This window comes from Mauremys reevesii, linkage group 7 (assembly GCF_016161935.1).
Source record: "Mauremys reevesii isolate NIE-2019 linkage group 7, ASM1616193v1, whole genome shotgun sequence".
NCBI lineage: Eukaryota > Metazoa > Chordata > Testudines > Geoemydidae > Mauremys > Mauremys reevesii.
Window position 1 is genome coordinate 1,024,783 of NC_052629.1, and position 22,242 is coordinate 1,047,024.

At 52.4% G+C, this 22,242-nt stretch overlaps 1 protein-coding gene across 1 annotated transcript in view; it reads left to right on the plus strand.

Annotated features, from left to right (window-relative positions):
- The window catches only part of HPSE2 (heparanase 2 (inactive)), a 275,991-nt gene that overhangs the window by 151,224 nt on the left and 102,525 nt on the right, over positions 1-22,242 (plus strand). Inside the window, exons 4-5 of the mRNA XM_039481786.1 lie at positions 10,626-10,799; positions 13,516-13,687. Coding sequence (XP_039337720.1) covers positions 10,626-10,799; positions 13,516-13,687 — 346 coding nt within the window. The remainder of the gene's footprint in view (positions 1-10,625; positions 10,800-13,515; positions 13,688-22,242) is intronic.

The following is a 22,242-nucleotide window of genomic DNA, read 5'->3' on the forward strand; positions in this document are numbered from 1 at the left end:
AGCCATGTTGAACTTGAGGTGACAGCTAGACCCCCAGAGAGACAGGCCGAGATTCTGGTTTGGACAGGAGCAGACAGGTCTGGAGTAGAGAAGTGGATCTTTGCATCCTCTGCCTGGAGTTGATAATTTAATGTGTCAAGTATCAGAGGGGTAGCCGTGTTAGTCTGGTTCTGTAGAAGCAGCAAAGAATCCTGTGGCACCTTATAGACTAACAGACGTTTTGTAGCATGAGCTTTCGTGGGTGAATACCCACTTCTTCGGATGCAAGCCGAATGTGTGTTTGCAGATGAAATTACCCACAGACAAGGTGGAGATGGGGAAGAGAAGGGGACCAAGGACAGAGCCCTGTGGGACCCCCAGTGATAGCTGATGAAGGGCGGGGAGATAAGGAGTATCCTATCTATCTTCAGTACTTATATGGTCCCCATCAGTGTAGTCTCTGAGCACCTCTCAATGTTTAATGTATTTATTCTCCTAACACCCCTGGGAGGCAGGGCAGGGCTGGAACTGGGGCACAAGAAGTCTGAGGCGGAGCAGAGAATTGAGCCCAAGTGTCTCAGGTTTTAGGCTAGCATCTTGACGACTAGAGCATCTGAAGAACACATTGAAGCTGCTACTGGAGAGGTAAAGGAGAATGAGGAGAAGACAGAGGCAGGAAGCCAAGGGAGGCTTAGCTCTTGAGGAGAAGAGGAGTGCTGAAAACAGCCAATAGCTCAGGGAGGATGAGGAGGGAGTGCTGGTTCTGAGAGGAGAGATCATAGAGCCTTAGGCTCCGATGCCGCAAATGTTTGTACACTTGTGTAACATTGGAGGCGTGTTAGTGTTCGCAGGATCAGGGCCTTCGCAGCAAAGAAAGATGGAGAGAACTGCTGTAAATCCTATGGGCATGGGATGGTTGGACACTGATGTCGTGGGAGATGAGTCAGCATGGACTTGATGGTTCTAAGTGTAACACCGACAGACCCCGGTCGTCGGTGGGCGGAATCGAATCTGGGACCTCTGGAGCTAAATGCACAAGCCTCTACCGCATGAGCTAAAAGCCAACGGCTGTTAGCTAAGGCTGTAGAGCAGACTCATAATCTCTCTCTCTAAGTGGTCCGGGTGCCATTCGATGGGACAGACACCACACCCAGGAGGTGTGTGGGTTACATAAGTAGCACACAGGGCTGTGTTTGCTTAGGGCAAACACGTGAGGAGAATGGTGAGTAAGGCCACGAGGCATGGGTGAGAGGTCTTCTGCTGCTGCCTTTGTGAAGACATCCTTGGGATCACAGTTTGGAATTTGAGAAAAGCCCAGCGTCCCCTAGCAACCTGGATGGTGCTTGAGGACAGGCACCAGTGTAAAGCCCCCCAAAGAGTTTGTTTTTTACAAAAGCGGCACTGGGTTGGGGGGAAGGGAGACAAACAGGAAGTCCCCCCCCCTTTTTTTCAATGCTGTTCGCAATACACGGTGATCCCTTCCAACCACAACCACTGGACAAACTGGAGAAATGGTCTGAAATAAATAGAATGAAATTCAATAAGGACAAATGCAAAGTACTCCAATAAGGAAGGAAGAATCAGTTGCTCACATACGAAATGGGAAATGGCTGCCTAGGAAGGAGTCCTGCGGAAAGGGATCTGGGGGTCATAGTGGACCACAAGCTAAATATGAGTCAACAGTGTGATGGTGTTGCAAAAAAATTGAACATCATTCTGGGCTGTATTAGCAGGTGTGTTGTAAGCAAGACACGAGAAGTAATTCTTCCTCTCTACTCCTCGCTGATTAGGCCTCAACTGGAGTATTGTGTCCAGTTCTGGGCATCATATTTCAGGAAAGATGTGGACAAATTTGAGAAAGTCCAGAGAAGAGCAACAAAAATGATGAAAGGTCTAGAAAACATGAGCTATGAGGGAAGATTGAAAAAATTGGGTTTGTTTAGTCTGGAGAAGAGAAGACTGAGAGGGGACATGAGAACAGTTTTCAAGTACATAAAAGGTTGTTACATGGAGGAGGGAGAAAAATTGTTCTTGTTAACCTCTGAGGACAGGACAAGAAGCAATGGGCTTAAATTGCAGCAAGGGAGGTTTAGGTTGGACATTGGGAAAAACTTCGTAACTGTCAGAGTGGTTAAGCACTGGAATATATTGCTTAGGGAGGTTGTGGAATCTCCGTCATTGGGGATTTTTAAGAGCAGGTTGGACAAACCCCTGTCAGGGATGGTCTAGATAATACTTATTCCTGCCTTGAGTGCAGGGGACTGGACTAGACGACCTCTCGAGGTCCCTTCCAGTTCTATGATTCTATGTTTGGGAAAGTGTGGTTGTGTGACCCAGATTTCACCAAACAGGGCAGATTACTTGTTGAATTGTTTGCGGTTTAAGGGCTAGCATTGAAAACTTCCCCGGTTTCCCCTAGGTGACCCTGTGCGATATCACCCTTCTGAGGGTAACAGAGGCAGCAAGGGAGCGGATGCTGCAAGCATCTGGGTACAGACCTGGTCCTTATGCTGCAATGCTGAGTGCCGCAATGATGCCAGCAGAGTTAATACTGGAGTGGCGCAGGAAAGTGTCCTACTGTGGTGGATGAAATAAGGCAGCCCTTCCCAGAAACCTTCTGCAAAGGATTGCAGAGTACCTCCATGAAAGCTTCCTAGAAATCTCCATGGAGGATTCCCGGGCCATCCCCGTGCACATAAGCAGTCTTTTTCAGAGAGCACCCTTTGCATAGCTGAGTGGCCACCGATACCCACTACACTTACTTTTTTGTTCAGATTAAACATAAAAAATAATAGCATGTAACTGTAGATCCCTCTAAGACCCCGCACAGGGTCTTAGGGCTGCAGTGAGGAGAGATGCACGGACCTGCTGCAGCAGGGAGAGGCACCCTTCCCCACCGGCCCCAGCACAGACCTGCCCTGGATTCGCTGCAGCAAGGGGAGAGGAGCCCCTCTCCCAGCCCGGCCCAGCCCCACTGGAGCTGCCGTGGCCAGGAAGAGGTGCCTCTCCCCTGGCCCCGAGCTGCTGCGGTGAGAGAGCGGTGTGGGGAGTCCTCTCTCCCCACCACACCCCCAGGGGAGCCTGCACCCCAAACCTCCAGCCCCACCCCAGAGCCTACCCCCCCACGCCCCAGCCCTGAGCCCCCTCCCGCACCCCAAACCTCTCATCCCCAGCCACACCCCAGAGCCTGCACCCTAGTGCGAGCCCTTACCCCCCCCATGCCCGAACCCCCTGCCCCAGCCTTGATCCCCCTGCTGCACCCCGAACCCCTCATCCCTGGCCTCACCCCAAAGCCTGCTCCTTCAGCTGGAGCCCACACCCCCCCCCCACCCCAACCCTCTGCCTCAGCCCTGAGCCCCCTCCCACACTCTGAACCCCTCGGCCTAACCTCCACCACATGAATTTGTTATATGCACCACAATGAAGGTGATGTCACACCTCACCTCCATGTTGGTGCACATAACAAAATTCATTCCACACATGGACATAAAAAATTAGAGGGAACACTGCATGTAGCCCCTATGGTTTGATGGGAAATGTACTTACCAGAGGTGCCTTCCCCGGCATCACGCTCCGCCGCCAACCGGTCCTGTGACGGGATGGGCTCCAGGGTTAAAAACAGTTCTTGGCTGTCGGGGAGAATGGATCCTCCGCTTGCCCGCCTCCCATTCTCCATCTCCTCTTCCTTGTTGTTGCTCGAGACCGCCCAGGGCTCCTGGGAGGTATCCATGGAGCATTTTCAGGTAGTGGTGGGCTTGCCGCCGAGAATTGCATGCAGCTCCTCGTTAAATCGGCATGTCTGTGAGGCAGAGCCAGAGTGACTATTCGCCTCTCTTGTCTTCTGGTACACTTGCTGAAGCTCCTCTATTTTCACGTGGCATTGCTGCGTGTCCCTGCCGTAGCCCTTCTCCCCTGTGCCCCGCACAATCTTGGCATAGATGTCAGCGTTTCTTCTGCTGGATCGGAGCTCTGCCTCCACAGACACTTCTCCCCACAGAGCAGTAAGAGCCACCACCTCCTGTGCGCTCCAGGCTGGAGCGCGTGCGGCCTTGAGTCTCCATGATCAGCTGTGCTGGCCAGCTCTCCACGCCGATCAAACAGGAAATGAAAATTCAAAAGTTCCTGGGGCTTTAGCAGGGGAGTTTCCCATGTACCTGGCTGATGTACAGTGGAGTTGAAAGTGCTCTCCAGAGCGGTCACAGCAGAGCACTGTGGGACTCCTCCTGGATGTCAATTCATTCGAATTACACAACCCAGTGTCTACACTATTCCTATGTGACCTGTGGATGTCGAATCAAGCGCTGCACCTCTCGTGGAGGTGGCGTACAGAAGTAAACTTTACAGGCTACTTAGGTCGGCAGACGGGACTCGGTAGTGTAGACATGTATGTTATTAGATCGACTTAACGTGGCTTGGGTTGACCTAAGTTTGTAGTGTAGACCAGGCCTCAGTCTCTTCCATTTCTAATGTCTAGGGAAGAAAGGACTTGGGGCTCCATCTTGGTTTGCCCTCTTTGCTAGTTGCTTGCTTCTCCATGTTGTGCATCGGACCTTGTAGAAAGGTAATGATCAGGGGACAGTGCAGCATCCAACGTGGCCGAGAGGCTCAGGCAGGAAGCTAGCTGGGCTGCAGTCATGGCTATCTTTCCCGCTGCAATGCTGAGAAGACAGGGGCAGTTTGCCGGCAGATACTCCATCTGTGATCTTCCAGAATGAGCTCCTGCAGCTGCAGGGTATCAACTTGGAGGAAATAAATTGACAAGCAGAGCTCGCATTCACAAGTTGGCACAGTGGATAGCTGGGCATTCAGCTGGCTAATCGCCAGGGACCTAGACTCCATCCCCCTCCTCATATTCTTCGTACGTCAATCTCAGAGGAGGAAATCAGAAAAATATTGCCCAGTGTTTTCTTTAAAATCTGATGGAAACACTGAGAAGTAGCAGGGCACGATTATTTGATAGCCAGCTTGGGTGCTCTTTTATCGCCGCTGTGTCTGTCACACTCTTCAGCCAGCCTGGAGGGCATTTTATTGCTATAAAAATCTGCATTGCAATAGAATGCTCAGCTGGAGTTTTGTGAATTTAAACATTTTCAAAATTGTATACCTTAATTCATAATAAATACATATTTGGGAAGGAAACCTAAGTTTCCCCATCTAAATAATAGCCTGAGGATTCACAAGGGGCTGGTCTACACTGAAAACTTATGCCAACGTATCTCCGTCTCAGGGGTGTGAAAGACAGAGCCATGCTGGCCTAACCCCTATGGAGACAGCGCTAGCTCAACAGAAGGATTCTTCTCGACCTAGCTGCCGCCTCTCAGCAGGTGGATTAACCACAGTGATAGGAGCACCTCTCCCAGCGCTGTCGTGTGCCTGCACCAAAGTGTGTGACACGTAGACATACGCTAGGATAGAGGAATGTGCTGTCTAGAGGTACATGTGACCTGTTCTTCTTATGTGCGGCTGGTACACAGCTGCTTTTCACACCTCTACTGATCAGAGCTTTACCTTGTTTTAAAATGTTTATAAATATAAATTGACCCACAAGAGGCTGCAGGCAGCGGTGGAGGGAGGGAGTTGCAGGAGGCTGAGGGGGTCAGTGAGCTGATGGGCATACATCTGGAGGTAGGAGGCTGGGTGGCATGCAGCTCTGCATATGGGAATGGGGACTTGAAGGGGGGAGGGCAGAACCAGGAGGTGGGATCAAAATAAAAAAGTACTAGATTATAAAATCCCATCCCTTGCTCAAGGGACCAGTTTCTAGTAATCTGATAGTACTTAACTCAAAGCGTCTTCCAAAGAATAGGAAATGGATTGTGTCTATTTCCAATACAACTGACCCGTTCTGGCAGCTGAAGAATTCGCTCTTCCCAGCACATGCAGCGCCTTCAGCGCAATGGGTGCAGTGTGCTGGTAATTAATGAAGCCGGAGTTTTAGCATTTCTCCGTTGGCTGCTTTAGCCTAGCCGGGGGTGTAGCATTAACGAGAGTCCAGTGTGGAGGCAGCAGAGCAGTGGGCTGTATGCTGGAGTCCTCGGGCTTCTCAGTGCACCTTCAGTCTGCTTTCCCTCACTCATTTCATACCCAGGAAACACACTAGTGATCTCCATGGTTACAGTAATTCCCCTGGTGCCTGTGCACTCACAGGTGGGATCTTCTGACCCCTGAACATGGTTCCCAGCTCCCCAGCCATCCCTCCGGCTCCTGCACAATTGTTCCCGCTCTCTGCATCTTAAGAGCACATGTGACTCCCTCCTGGTGCCTTCCTCTTTAACGTTCCTTTTACTCTGTGGTTCTGAGTGTATGTTGTGGGGGGAGGCCTGGGGCTGTTCTCCAAGCCTCGCATTTCCCTACCCTGCGCGCCTTGGCATCCGAGGGCTTTTCCGAGATGATGTGCTTTCTGTCAGGCTGTGGAGGAGGCGAGAGGAAGTGGTCGCTCCTGCTCCCAGAACAGCCCGCACCAAATCCTAGCGCTTAGCTGATAACTTTCTAAAGAGAGAGAAACCAGTAAATGGCCCAATTAAAACAGACAAAAGAGGAAAATGTGAGTGCGCAGTGGAGTGCTGGCGAGGAGGCCAGGCTCTGTGGGAAGTGCTCCATGTTTGTCTGCCAGTACCTGTTACTTGAAGGGCTCTGACATTTTCCAGACTTCCCTGCAGGGATAGCAACACCTGATTCCACTTAAAACTTGTAGTGTGTCTCCCCCCAGCCCTACACCTCACCCTAGAAACCATAGAGTGTGGAGAGAATGAGGATGTAATTAGCTGGGAAAAACTTCCCAGGACTTCCGTCAACGTATTTCAGAGCCACACTTGGATACCGCTAACACACAAACAACATGCACACGGCAAGAGGCGTGGGGCTGAGAGAGGTGCTCAGGTGCCCGCTTATCCTCTGCCCAGTTTGCAACTTTCATATGCACCAAAACTGCGGTGCTTGCGATGCGCCCACGAATGATGAGCACTGATTGAGACCTGAGGAGGATGGTAACTTCACCCCAGGGAACCGAGGAAGCAGTTTGCTCCATAAAGATTTCCACAGAACAAACATGCTGCAGCCTGTGTCTATTTAGCATCTGCTGACTTCTTCTCCTCTGTGGCTGAGGCTGTTTTCTCCAGTTCCCTACCCCCATCCTGTTCTGTGCTGAATGGGACAGCAGGCCCCGCTTGCAGGATGTTTTTCTGTGTTTCAGATTTATGGTTGTCTGTGTCAGATTTAGTAGGTGTAGGGCTCCTGAGAAAGCGGAGGTCTCTGTGCAGAAATGGTGAAGGAGGGGCTGAAGGAAGAAGCTGCTCTGAGACAATCCATCATGCACTAACCATCACTTAGAAGCTACTCTGAAGGGTATCGGATTCAAGGCACTAGACACAGAAAATCCCTAAGCCCTCTGTGAGCAGGCTCTGTGCTGAGGGAGCCCGGGAGGGGCTGCTAGCGCCCTCTGGTGTGAGGAGTCCCAGGTTTTAGATTAGGAGAGCAGATCTCCTTCCTCTCCCAACGCAGCACGGGGGGGGGCTGTGTCACCCACTATGACCCATAACACAGTCTTTGGGAGCACAGTATTGCTGGAGGTGCAGACCTTATTTCAGCACCCCTAGCCAGTGCTTCATCCTGGCCAGGGCTGAGCCCTGCCACCTCTGGGCTTGGCAGTTCAGAGCCCCGGCACCTCTGCCCTGGCACATCAGTTATGAAAGTAAATCAAATTGCTTGAGCCCCAGCACCTCTTTAATTACAAATGAAGCCCTGCCCCCAGCACTGTGCTTCTGGGTGTGGCGTCCCTCATACCATGGATATGCTTCATCATGTCTCTTCTAACAACGTTTGTTTTATTAGGAAGACAATGATCATGGTTCCAAAATGAAGGTTACACCAGGATTTTCTTTTCAGTGGGACCTTTGTGGTCTTCTAAATCGGTTTGGACATGAATATTTTGGGGGAAAGGCACCAGGAGTGATAGCTCTCAGCATGCCTGATGTTCCTGCAGTACCCATGTGCTGGAAGTTATGTCACTAAACTACAGGCTGGAAACAAACTTCAGGCAGGGTATCTCCCTTTTTCCAAACACCTTTGTTGAACACTGCCATGAAAATTCACACCCGCAAAGAAACACGCTGTTCGGTGACTACGAACATTGTCGAAGAGAACAACATATCAGACCTGAAGAATGAACGACAGCGTTCCCGGTCAGCCCTGGTCAGGCTGTATGAGTTGATGCCACAGACGGTTTGCAGACCCTGCCTGGCAATGAAGATGCCAGTGAGTGTAATCAGCGAGATCCCAGGGTTGGAAGACAAAGAACCACCACAGTGGGCCCGCCAGCAGAGGAAGGAGCAGGCTCGCAGCTCTGGTCTGCACTGCCCCCAGGTCCCGTTCTGTCCCTAGGTGGAGGAGCAGCACGCGGGACATAGACACAGATGGTGCCGGAGCGGAGCTGCGGTCTGAGCTGCTGAGGCTTCTCCTTGGAGACCTTGCTGTTCAGGGCAGGGAAGCGTCAACCAGAGAGTTCAGCACTGGGGAGCTATTTCCAGGTAGGGGCCCTCCACCCTTCCAGAGCATAGGCAGGGGGCTTCACTGGGACATCACTGGGAGATAGGGCCTATTCCCCTATCTCCCTCTATATTTCAGCTGGCCCCTGTCCTCCCACCATGACCATCCTCTGTGCAAACACACACACGTGTAGCTTTTCCTTGCCTAACACAAAACAGTTACTCTACAAGCCTGGCAGCTACAGAACAGCAGCTTCCGAACCTCCCCCCTACCCTGGAGAGCACAAATCTAATCTGATAAAAGAACCCCCGAAAACTATTAAAGCTTCTAAGGAAAAATAACTCCCAAATCAAAACTACCCAATCTGGGAAATAAAACTCCTCCCACGAACCTTCTCCTCCCCAGGGGCAGAGGGGAAGATGCCTGGCAAGCCTCTGGGGGCATGTGTTTAATTGTTGTTTATGGGATGGTGTGTGCTTGTGAGTGGGGTGGGGCGGGAGAGTTGAGGGGGATGGAAGTAGCTGTATGTGGGATTCTCTTACTAACTTGGCTAGGGGAGTTAAGGTCGCTGCTGCAACAGGGTTCTCTGCGCCTTACACCTGGTTGGAGCACGGTACTTCAGAAGCCTGAACTCAGATGTTAGAACCACAGGAACGTTAGTGTTAAAACCAAAACACACATGCCCAGCCATTCCCCCAGGCAGCCAGGTGGCAGAGCATTTGGGGCAGCGCCAGGCCTAGCCCATCCGGGGCCCTAGCAGGAATAGTTTGCACCCCCACAACACATACTAATAATTAATGGGGGCGCCTTGAGCTGCTTGCGGCCCTAAACAGTTGCTTAGTCCACTTCCGCCTAGCGCCGTCTCTGAGGTGCCGTTTGACAGACGGGAACCTGCCTTTGAGCGGCTCCCAGAGGGAACACCTGGCAGAATCTCATTCAACTTGGGCGGGGAGCTGCTGCATTTTGTGCCAGCTGAAGTCTTCTGCTGCTTTCCAAGGCAGCCCCAGTGGAGTGTGGTGCAGGAGCCCAGCCTGGGCAACGTGTGGGGAGGTACATCATAGAGGAGAGGTTGCAGCATCCTGGCCAACAATGGCCACCTTTGAAGCCACCTCTCTGGTGGCCTAGGTGCAGTGACTCCCCAGGCACAGTCCTTCACGCGAGGCAATTGTGGAGAGTGCCCAGACTGCAGGGTCTAGGAGGAGTTTTGCCCAGCCTTGGCATGATACCTCAATTTAAAGGTCACATGCATTTACCTGGTTGTAGGTGTAATGGGTTCCTGGTGATTCCTCCCACTCTGGCTCACTACATCCGTGGGTGCTGCCCACAGTCAGGGAATTAGCAAAGTCTGGCGTGAGGATATGGGGCTCTGGTGTGAATTCACAGTCTGAGGGGGCTCCGGCTTTCAGGCCAGGCAGGCTATACGCAGTCTGTGCGCTCCAGCCCTCAGGCAGGGCAGGGTCTAGCATCCTAGTTCTGGCAGACAGTAGATTAACACAGGCCTCCTGGCCCAGGTGAGGCAGCTGCCACCCCAGGGTGGCATGACAGTGGGTCACCCAGACCCACCCTACTGCACTGGGTCCCAGCCCAGGGTGGAGTCTGCTGCCACTGGGTCAGCAGGGATCCAGCTGCAACATGCTGAGCGGGTTTCAGGCAGCAACGCAGCTGGACTGGAGTCGGGGTCCTTGGGCCACTTCGCACCCTCGCTGCGGGGTGCCCCTGGAGCTGTGGGTGTCCTCCATCTCCCCAGGGTCGATAGCCAGCGGCAGTCCCAGCACTCTTCAGTGTGTCGGTCAGCTGGTGGCTCCAGCAGCGCTGGCCAGTCCTCAGCCCGGTGGGCTCCCCTTCGCTCTCCAGCCTCGGGAGTGGGCAGAAGGCATCTGTCTCCTCCAGCAGCTGCAGCCCAACTGAGCCCTTTACACTTCCTGTCCCCACTCTTAACTTCCAGTGGGGGGGCGGGCATGGCCTGGCTCCGCCCACCTGGGATCGGAGCGTGGGAGGCTCAGTGGGAGGCCACTTCACCTCACTACAAGGTGCCACAGGTCAGAGTTTGACATCGGAGGCAGAGCTCTGACGGGCGGGAGCAGAGGGTCTGTTGAACCGCTCTGGAATGCCTGGTACTTTTCTTTCATTTGAGTTACAAGCTGGTTTTCGTTTCTTCCCAGCCAGGTCTCTAGACAAACTCTATAACTTCGCCGACTGCTCTGGCCTCCACCTGATCTTTGCGCTGAATGCCCTGCGCCGAAATCCAGATAACTCCTGGAACAGCTCCAACGCGCTCAGTCTGCTGAAGTACAGTGCCAGCAAGAAATACAACATCTCCTGGGAGCTGGGCAACGGTGAGTGAGCGGCCAGCTCGCCCACAGCTCCCACAGCGTGGAGCTCAGTGCGGCAGCAAAGCAAGGGTCAGTTCCCCCTTCGGACCGAACACTTGCAGGTCCCAGCAAGCTTTGCCTTAGCCATTCAGCAGGGACGGAAGGGACCCTGCAGGGAGGAAGTGTGCACTGTGGGAGTCCCAGCTAGCTTCAGAAGGACATCTCTGTAACATCCATGTGAGAGCTCCCGTCTGCTGGTATTTCACACGCAGAAACGCTTCCACCCAGCTCACTGCCGGGCACAGCGGGGCGTGCCACAGGCGAGCAGACAAGCCACTGTGAGGGCCAGCGGGTACAGGAGACACCGCGAAGGAAGGAGCGTGGCAATGGGGAAGGGGCTCTGGAGGTCCCCCGTTAGCAGGGGGGCTGGAACAATGCGGACAGTGGGGAGCCTGTGAGCCATTGAACCAAACTGGAAATCTCTATACAATGGAAACCACTTCAAGCCAGGGGGTGCTGCAGCACCCCTAGTCCCAGCACCTCTGCCCATTAGCCCTCAGCTGGCCCCAGGATTGCCGGGGGCGGAAAGGGGTAGTAAGGCCACCTCTCCACCTTCTCCCAGTTTAGGAAAACCTGCAGATTGAACCCCAGGCTGGTGAAGGTCAGTGAGGGGAGCTCAGAGTCACAGCACCCATTCATTCCTATAGCCCTCCTGCCTCTCCGGCCTACTCTACATTTAAAACTTACACTGGTCTAGCTGCGTTGGTCAGGGAGTGTCTGGCTGGAGAGTCTTGCCCACATGATCAGGGTTTAGCTGATCCCCATATTTGGGGTCAGGAAGAAATTTTCCTCCAGGGCAGATTGGCAGAGGCCCTGAGGGGGGTTTCACCTTCCTCTGCAGCGTGGGGCACGGGTCACTTGCTGGAGGATTCTCTGCAGCTTGAGGTCTTTAAACCATGATTTGAGGATTTCAGTGGCTCAGACACAGGTTTGATACAGGAGTGGGTGGGTGAGAGTCTATGGCCTGCACTGTGCAGGAGGTCAGAGTAGAGGATCATAACGGTCCCTTCTGACCCTTAAGTCTGTGATTCTATGATCGCTGTTCTGACAGAACCCCTGGTGCAGAAGCAGCTGTGCTGATACAACTCTACGTCCACACTTGAAGCAGACTATAGGAGCACCTCACCTAACGTGCTCCCCGTGAGGTCGCTAATCTATGGAAGAACATACTGCTTTAAAGTCCTGCAGAGTTCCCTTATAACGCTGTCGGGCTCCTCCCGTTCTGCCTGCCCAGCACTCCTGCGGGGGAGCGGGCTCAGGCTGGGAGGGCTTGCCTGCTCCCTAGCTGGAATGCCGGATGGGCGGAGTGGGGCAAGCCCCCGCACCCCCACCCCGCTACGCCCCTGCCTCAGCCAAGCCTCACAATCATCAGTGATAAGTACAGTATTCAATTGCTTCTTTACAATTATTGAAAACGTATATTGTATATGTAGATAATGTCTTTTGTCTGTTGAAAAAAAATTCCCTAGAGTCTAACCCCCCCCCCTTTCATTTACATTAATTCTTATGGGAAAATTGAATTCACGTAACATCATTTCGCTTAAAGCTGCATTTTTCAAGAACGTAACTAGGACGTTAAGTGAGGAGTTACTGTACTGTACCCCTTTAGGAGGCTGATTTGTCTTGTGTACCCCCAAGTTTCACCTCACTTAAAAACGACTTGTTTCCAAAATCAGACACAAAAATACAGCCGTGTCCCAGCACACTAGTACTGCACAATGGCTGCCTGTCTCCTCCTTACCCCAGAATCTTCAAATAAATCCACTGGAATATAAATCCTGCACCTGCCTTTCAGTGTCTAGTATACGGAGCAGTATGAACTAGTCAGGGGCTGTATGAAACTTTAGTTGTACTGACCCCCCTAGGGCTTTTTATGTAGCCTGCTGTAAAACTAGGCAACTCTCTAGCTGAGTTGATGTGCCCCCAGGAAGAGCTCTGTGTACCCCAGGGGTATGCGCACCCCTGGCTGAGAACCGCTGACTTAAACCATTTCAGCGTAGCCACTCACTGGCGAGAGGGGAGGGGTCCTATTGCTGGAGCGAATCCGCCTTGCTGAGGGCCGGTGGCGAGGGTGATGTTGCCCTCGTGCTGTCTGTATGGTGGTTAGGTCGGCTTTGCTGCACTGCTCAGGAGAGTGGCTTTTTCACACTCCCGCTGGGTCGACCTCCTATTAAGTGTAGCCTTGGGCAGAACTAATGTCGTTCAGGCGGTGGTGTTCCTCCAGCACAGAAAATCTCCTTCTGCCAGCGTCCGCTGTAGGCAGGTCTGCACTGAAAAGTGGTGTCAGCGGAGCTTCTCTCGGGGCTGTGAAAAACCCCACCCCACCCCACCCCCGAGAGATGTTGTTAAGCCCCGGTGTAGACAGCGCTAGGTGGACAGAATTCTGTCTCTCAGGGAGGTGGGTTACCTGCGTGGACTGGAGCCCCTGCCCGGTGCTGTGGGAAGTGTCTGCGCTGAAGCACTGCAGAGCTGTGGCTATGGCACGGGGGTGTTTTCAGTAGAGACCTCGCCTGTGTCTACACTAGTGGGCTCTGCCAGCATAGGTGCTGCAGTATAGACAGAGCCTCTGTGCATAGCCAGCCAGGAGGTCCCCTGCTGTGGCTCTTTCCTGGGTGGGGTGGTGAGCTGCATGTCCTTCTCCAGAAGGGCTAAGCCAGCTTTTTGATGCTCATTTTCCCAGAGCCCAACAACTATCGGACATTGACTGGCCGCACCGTGAATGGCAGTCAGCTGGGGAAGGACTATATCCAGCTGAAGAGTCTGCTGCAGCTTATCCGCACCTACGCCAGAGCCAGCCTCTATGGGCCCAGCATTGGGCGGCCCAGAAAGAACGTCATCGCTCTCCTGGAGGGGTAAGTGATGCGGATCAGATCCAGGGTCCTCAAATCTCCCCTCTCGAAGGCTGATGGAGGCCAAAGAAGTTCAACTCCCACCCCACAGATGCACTGAGTCTCTGGCTGGGCGAGCTCGGTGCACTGCTGTTTGTCACAACTGCCACCCGGGTAATGGCGCGAAGGAGGCCAAGGGTCCCCACGTGGGAGAGAACGTCTGCAGTGGGGGCATGGTGGCCAGAACCCACTGGGAGCGAACTGGGCAAGTATAGACACACCCATTCTTAACGCTGAGTGTTTGCTGTGACACTGTCAGCCACACGTTGTCTGTTTAGGGTCTGAGCTCCTCAGCCAGGGATATGTTTATACAGCACCAAGAACCAGGGGCCCTGATCCTGACTGGAACCTTCTCACACAAGAGCTAGACAGATGATAATGGTGGTAATACTCAGAGGAGGAGCAGTAAGCAGGGAGTGGGCCTCGTCTCGGCCTGTCAGGAGAAGCATGTTTCAGAGAGACGCTGCTTCCCTGCTCTCTTTGGCGTATCCTGCCTCCCTCATCCTGCCATTCAGATCAGCGCAGAGAGGAGGGCCTGGCACAGGGCTGTCAGTGTGCTGCAGACTTTGCCTTGTGCCAAGAGGGGAGGTGTACAGAGCTGGGGACCGTGCTCCATTGTCAGCGTTATTGCTAATAATTGTTTGCTTTGACTATGACCCTGAGCCACTGAAATGATTTCTGTGAGCTACAGAGAAGGGCCAAATCCCTACTTTCCACATCTGAAGCAGGGGCCAGGGCTGGGCAAGGTCCCTCCCCTCGGTCTGGGAGAACAAGCTCCTCTGGCAGGCTGGCTGTGCCGCTGAAAGGCACCACACAGCCAAGTCCTGCCAGCACCTCTCTGAATCAGAGAACACCGTGATTCCTGGATGGCTTTAGCCATCCTCTGCATTTCAGCTTTGCACTCCCGGGAGCTGCTGAGGGGTGTCCAGGAGCCAGAGGAGGTGCTGGAGGGCATGTGTGCTGTGGTCTCATATCTGCGTATGTGTGAGGAAGTGGGCAGTGAGGTTCTGCCGGGGCTGAAAGTGAGGGAGGCCAGAGAGAAGGGAGCAGCAATAGTACAAGGGGATAGCAGAAGAGGAAGCGAGACGGTGTTAGACAGGAACAGCTGAAGAGACACAGGACAGCCACAGAAACTTGGGAGATGCAGGAGTCTCCTGGGAAAAGGAATTTGCATTGTCCTGAACCAGGACCATTGTTCAGTGGCAGCAGTTCCCTGAAGGACCGTGAGCCAAAGCTGCAGTATGGGGGCTGGGGACCATCCCGATATTTGGGTGGTTGTCCCCCGTCCCGACCGATCAGTTGGGTTTTTTTGCTCCACCAGCAGACCCCTCCCTGCCCCGCAATGTGTCCCAACATTTTCTTCATCTCATCTGTCACCCTAGGGCAAGGGGAGGTGGCTAGTGGATTCCGCTGGGAGCGGAGTTAGGTCCAGACTTCGTTAACAGCTGCATGAATAATCTGGCACAGACAATAAACAGTGCACGGATGTGCTCCCTGCTGCACCAAGGAGAGAGCTCCGACCAGACCCTCAGCTCTGTTCCAGCAGCACAAAGGAGGCGGAGAGCTGCCTTAAGCAGCCCCTTGAGATTCCACTGCCTCCGTGTGTCTCCGCCACCCCCACTCCGAGGTTCTGACATAGCAGCTGGGGCCATGGACAGCCCGTGCGATTGACAGAGCTGACCTGGGTCCTGGCCAGCCCCAGCATGTTCACTTCTCCCCGGGGGCGGGAGCTGTACCTTGAAGTGTCTGAGCTCTCCGGATGGGGGCTGGGGGTGCTGCAGGAGCCCATGGACCTGTCACTGAGGGGCCCCATGTCTGTGCTGGAGCTGGGGGTGAGGCCAGGCTGGAGCAGGCATCCCTGTACCAGCTGGACATGAGTACACTGCTCATGCCCCTGTGGCTAGAGGCACTGGCCACCCTGAGTGCGTCCCTATGGCCTCTGACCGATACACGCTGGGGACGGCTACTCCCACGCCTTGGCACACACGCTAGATTAGGGTTAACAGGAGCGTGTCTTGAGCTAAGACTCACCCTCCCAACTCCAAGTGTAGACGTACCCTAATAAAGAGAGGCTCTGTCTCTAGCACCGAGGGCCCCCCGTGATTACTGAGCATGGCACCCCCCTACTGTGGGCCTGGGATGAGGGGGCCCAGAGATGGCTAGCGGGTCCTGGCTGTTCTGGAGGGGGATCGGTGATGGGCAGATTTGTCTTGGAGCTCAAGTGAACACTTCATTGGTGACGCTGCTGGAAGGGGTGGGATGCAGAAGGGGGGTGACAGTCACACCTGCCTCACACTCAGGCTAGGCTGTTCTCACAATGCTGGGGCATAGTCAGGATGGAGGAAACCAGCAGCCCCTGGTTCATGGAGAGCTTTGTCATTCTGATTATTGGCTATAACTTCTCAGTGCCAGAGCCTTAACAAGGAATTCTTGCGCCCGAGGCAAGGGCTGGCTCCAGGCTCTTCGGCGGCTCGTTGGCAGCTGGTCCCTGAGTCCCTGTTGGAGGGAAGGACCTGCCGCCGAATTGCCACCGCCGCTTCACTCATTCTTCGGTGGCAGGTCTCTGAGTCCCTCTCGGAGGGAAGGATCCGCCCCTGAATTGCCGCCGAAGAATGAATGCAGTGGCGGCAGGTCCTTCCCTCCGACAGGGACTCAGGGACCCGCCGCCGAATTGCCGCCGAAGAAGCGGCGGCGGTGGAGCTGCTGCCGAAGCGCCGTTGATCGCGGTAGAGCTGCGCCCCTCCGCTTTGCGCACCCGAGGCAAGTGCCTCACTCGCCTCGCCCTTGTTACGGCCCTGCTGAGTGCTGACAATGCTCGTGGCGCTGGACAAGGTGCCGCGCCAAAGGCATTCTTTGCCCAGCAAAGAGCCCAAGCTGACACACAGACCGAGGCTCTGTACAACTCCAAGCCAGCCGTTTATTCCTCACAGCCCCGGGAGGATCATTGCCCATCTTAAGGGTGAGGGAGATGAGTGAGAGGTGAAATGCCTGGCCAGTGTCATGGGGAGTGTCGGTGTTAACTGCCACATTAGGAGACAAGAACTGACACTTTGATTGAAGATGAGGAAGAACAGATTGCAGGGAGATGAGGCCTTGCTGCTTTAGCTTAATGGCTGTTGCCTGCTGTGCAGGAGACTAGCAATGGAGACTTGGGAGTGCACAGGTGCAAGAGGGAATTTCTGCAGGCACAACAAACAGTCCAGTTTGATGAGGTGTTAATTAGCCCATTCATGGAGCCTGAGCTGTTGGACCACAGACATGTTAGCTACCTACTGTGCTCGCAGGACTAAGAATCCCAGAACTGCAGAGTTCTTTGCTTGGGAAAAGGTTGTGGGATTGTAAGGAATTCATGTAGCTTTTAATAGCAGCTCAGGCATTGGCCCATGAGTAATGCGAGGCCCATGCACACTTCAGTGCTGGGAAAGAAGCAGGCAATAGAGCTGCATTGTTGGCGCTGCACAAAGGCATCCATGGACTCTGGAATTCCCAAGTGTTCTGGCAGCCACTTGAAGAATCAGTGTCATAGGCCTCACTAAGCTGGCAGGAGTGCGGACTCTTCTGAGTCACTCTGGGTCGTTAATAATAAAGCACACGTACCTCTGCTGCAGCCAAACATATTTCTGTGCTTCTGGCTCCTGCGCCCCACAGCCTGATGTCACGTGTCTGAATGCTCCTGGCGTCTGCCTGAACCACAGCACACTAACAAGGTCAAAGCAGACAATGAACGCTAGTGGCAAGGTCGGGACATCCATCAGTTCATGGAACTGGGAACCCCCCCGCCCTCCACATGCTGTGAGAGAGCTCGCCCTGCTTCCCTCTACCATCTGCTCTGCTCTGCTCTAGTCTACATAGGTTTAGTCCAGCCTCAGCCCACTTTCAAGTAATGTATTAAGAGATGTGGCTAACATCGGTCTTGTGTGGCTTGTTCTTTTGTTCATCCTCTCCTGGCCGGGACAGTTGTGTGCACAGGGGAGTGTTTGCTTTGGCAGGTTTGCGAGGGAAGTTTTTGTTTTTGTTTTAAATGTCCATGCTGCTCTGTGCATGTTAGAGAAGACAGGTTGGAGCAGTGCCCCTGGCACTTGGAGCAGAAGGTGGGGAAATCTGAGATGGCCCTTAGCTGCGGTGGGACGGCCCCTGGGGAAAGCTCTGTCTCCTACACAGCCAGGCTTTGCCCTTATGGGGGAACATTCCATGGTGCTCAAGGGGTAAAGTTGTTTACCACAGTCTTGAAATACTTTTAGATGGGCTGGGCCAGGCCATTGAACATCTTGAAGATAAGGACAGAGACCTTTAACTTCACTTTGAATGTATCGTAGCCAGTGGAGAGAGCAGAGAGGCCAGGGTGATGTGCTTGCGATAGCCCGTGTTGCTGAAGAGATGGGCTGTGGGGTTCTGTGGTAACTGGAGTGTTTCCTAAGTGTACTGTATGGAAATTGTAGAATTATCAACAATAATGCAGAAAAACAAGAAGTGTTCAATAAATATTTCTGTTCTGTGTCTGGATGTCCTGGGTAATTAAAGCCCTGTCAGTCTGACATTGATTCTGGACAAGATAATTGAGTAGCTGATACAGGACTCAATTAATAAAGAATTAAAGAAAATATAATTAACGTCAATCAATATGTGTTTATAGAAAATAGATCCTGTCAAACGAAGTTGCTCTCTTTTTTTGATGAGGTTACAAGTTTGGTTAATAAAGGTAACAGTGATGACATAATGTACAGATTCTTCCTGCGTAACTAGGATCTGGCCTTTTCTCTCCACCCATGCTGCTAAAAGTCTCATCACCCTGGGGAATCATTTTCGAGCATGTGTTTCCTTTCATTGGGGTCCTGCAGGAATTGGTTCTTGGCCCTATGCTATTTAGCATGTTTATCGGTGACGTGGAAGGAAACATAAAATTATCACTGATGCAGCTTGCAGATAACACACAAATTGGGGGAAGGGTAAATAATGAAGAGCACAGGTCACTGATTGAGAATGGTCTGGATTGCTTGGTAAACTGGGTGCAAGCAAACAATATGCGTTTCAATATGGCTACATGTAAATGTGTGCATCTAGGAGCAAAGAATGGCGGCCACACTTACAGAATAGGGGACTCTGTCCTGGGAAACTGTGACTCTGCAAAAGATTTGGAGGTCATGGTGGTAATCAGCTAAACACGAGCTCCCAGTGCAACCCTGCATTTGGCACTGGTGTGACCGCGGCTGGAATCCTGTGTCCAGCTCTGGCGCCCACAATTCAAGAAGGATGTTGACAAATCAGAGAAGAGCCACAACAATGATTAAAGGATTAGAAAACCTGCCTGACAGTGACAGACTCAAAGTGCTCAATCTATGTTAAGGGGTGTCTTGATTACAGTCTAGAATTGCCTACACAGGGAATAAATATTTAACAGACTCTTCAGTCCAGCAGAGAAAGGTGTAGCATGATCTTATGACTGGAAGTTGAAGCTAGAAACATTGAGACTGGAAATAAGATGCACATTTTAAATAGTGAGAATAATTAACCATTGGAACAATTTACCGAGGGTTGTGGGGGAGTCTCCATCACTGGCCATTTTTCAAACAAGATGGGATGTTTTTCTAAAAGATCAACTCTAGGAATTATTTGGGGCAAGTCTCTGGCCTGCGCTGTACAAGAGGTCAGACTAGATGATCACAATCGTCCTTTCTGCCCATGGAACGTATGAATCTGAGTGCTGAAGGCTTCGTGCCCAGGGATTTGCATTGCTGTATTCCAGCCGCGAGATGACGAATAACTGAGGCCAGGATGGGACAGTCTCCTAGCCACGCAGAGATGATGGAGAGTACTCCTCATGTATGCTGCCACGTGAGAGCTCAGTGTCAGATGCCGGAGAACTCTGAAGCTACAGGCTGAACTGACCAGTTGTGGGTACAAACCTTCAGCCACAGCAGACTGCATGCTGACTGCAAACTCCTCAGTGCATTGATTGGCGGGCAGGTGCGGAGAATAAGCGAATGCCTCTGAGTCTGGGTTGGCAGGAAATCCCTCCAGCCAGCTCCTCTCTCATTGGAGGGGGGTGGCACCCCACAGAGGGTGCTGTGCCCTGTTTATGTGGGGACAGATGACTGGCTCTGGACCACTTGCCCGGCTGGAAGGACGGCTTGTGGCTGGGCTGAGGGGATCTGCCTGTGGTGCTGTAGGGGGAACAGGCCCAAACACAGGCTTGAGCCATGGGCCGGGGATCCACCCCATAGCAGTCCAGGAGCACAGTGCCAGCCAGCCTAGCAGAGAGGTTCAGCTCTGGTGCAGGAGGCCTGGGCTAGCATGCTGAGCACGAGGATGTAAGAACATAAGAGCGGCCAGACTGGGTCAGGCCAAAGGTCCATCCAGCCCAGTGTCCTGGCTGCCGACAGTGGCCAGTGCCAGGGGCCCCAGAGGGAGTGAACAGAACAGGGAATCAAGTGACCCATCCCCTGTCGCCCATTCCCAGCTTCTGGCAAACAGAGGCTAGGGACACCTTCCCTGCCCATCCTGGCTAATAGCCATTGATGGACCTAACCTGCATGAACTGATCTAGTTCTTTTTTGAACCCTGTTATAGTCTTGGCCTTCACAACATACTCTGGCAAAGAGTTCCACAGGTTGACTGTGTGTTATTTGAAAAAATACTTCCTTTTGTTTGTTTTAAACCTGCTGCCTATTAATTTCATTTGGTGACCCCTAGTTCTTGTGTTATGAGAAGGAGTAAATAACACTTCCTTATTTACTTTCTCCACACCAGTCATGATTTTATAGACCTCTATAAAAACCCTTCTTAGCCATCTCTTTTCCAACCTGAAAAGTCCCAGTCTTATTAATCTCTCATCATACAGCAGCCGTTCCAGACCCCTAATCGTTTTTGTTGCCCTTTTCTGAACCTTTTCCAATTCCAATATATCTTTTTTGAGATAGGGCGACCACGTCTGCATGCAGTATTCAAGATGTGGGAGTACCATGGATTTATATAGAGGCAATATGATATTTTCTGTCTTATAATCTATCCCTTTCTATGAGAATTTATTGTAAATTTTGTGTTTTGCCATATGAGTTTTCCAACAGATGTTTTGGTAGTTTGAGTCCCCCTATTGCTACCAAGTCTTGTGTTTTGGACATTTCTGTTGTTTGTTCTAGTGCTTCATCCACTTCTTCTTCCTGATTTGCTGGTCTATAGCAGACCCCTACCATGACATCATCCCTATTTTTTACCCCTTTTAATTTTACCCAGAGACTCTCAACTGGCCTGTCTCTCCCCTCTGGCCAGCTCTCAGAACAAGTGTGTGTATTCTTGACATATAATACAACACCTCTTCCCTTTTCCCCTTTCTGACCTTTCTGAACAAGTTATGCTCCTCTATAGCAATATTCCAGTTAGCAAATTTATCCTAGTAAGTCTCTGTGGTACCAGTTAAGTCATAATTTACCTTATGTACTAATAGTTCTTCTTTGAGTGCTTGCTTATGTCCATTCCATGTTAGATGTGTGTGCTCGCCACATGCACTGATGCCAGAAGTTTTTCCCTCTGTGGTATCCGTAGAGGACCAGCTCTGGTGCTCTCTGGAGTCCCATATGCACTTGTATAAGGGGTGCCTCCAGCTCCCTCCTCCCTCAGTTCCTTCTTACCACCAGTGATGGTGCTGGAACATCTCCTTACTTCGGCAAGTGCTCTTACTCAGTGGTTCTTCCTATCATTCATTGTGTAAATAGTTCTTTCTTTTGTTCTCTTAATAGTTAGCTAATAGTACTGTAGATAAGTTAGATAGTTCCCCCAAGGGACTTAGCTCAGGGATGGGGCATGCCCCGGTCCCCGGGCTTCAAGTCTTGCAAAAAGCCTGTGCCCATCAGCGACCCTCATCAAAGCTGCCTGAAGTGTTTGGGGGAAACAAGTGTCGCATCTGCAAGAGCTTCAAGCCTAGAACTAAAAAGGAGCCAGACATAAGACTAAGAACGCTGCTCAAGGAGTCTCTGAGCCTCCGAGACTGGACTCCGCACCGAGCACAGCGGCACTGGCCTCCCAACGCCGGTCCCAGTCCCCAGTCCCTACTAAGAAGCAGAGGAAGAACACCGGGAGAGGGTGGTCCCCAACATCCTGTATTGAAAAGAGAAAGTCTGGAGAGCAGCATAGGCCCATGCGGGGCAGCACGTCTCCAGAGCCCAGCAGGGGCCAGGTGCCGCGACCGCCTATGCGGGGCACTTCGGCTCCTCACAACTGATACAGAGTGGAATGAAGCAGCGCAGCTGTACCCGTTCTGATGGGGCTTGTGGGAAGAAATCAACGATGAACTGGCCTGCGTAGAGACACCAGTGGACCTAGATGCTTTTGTGGCTCTTACCATCCACATAGATAATAGACTGTGAGAACAAAGGGAGGAGACAGGGGGTTGCCTACAGCCTCCCTTACCACATACCATGACCCCAGCTTCTGTATCACCTGCCGAACCCACACATGCCAGTCTGGTTCACCAGCAACTCACACCTGAAGAAAGGGAACCGGGCCACCAGCACCACGTGTGCTTC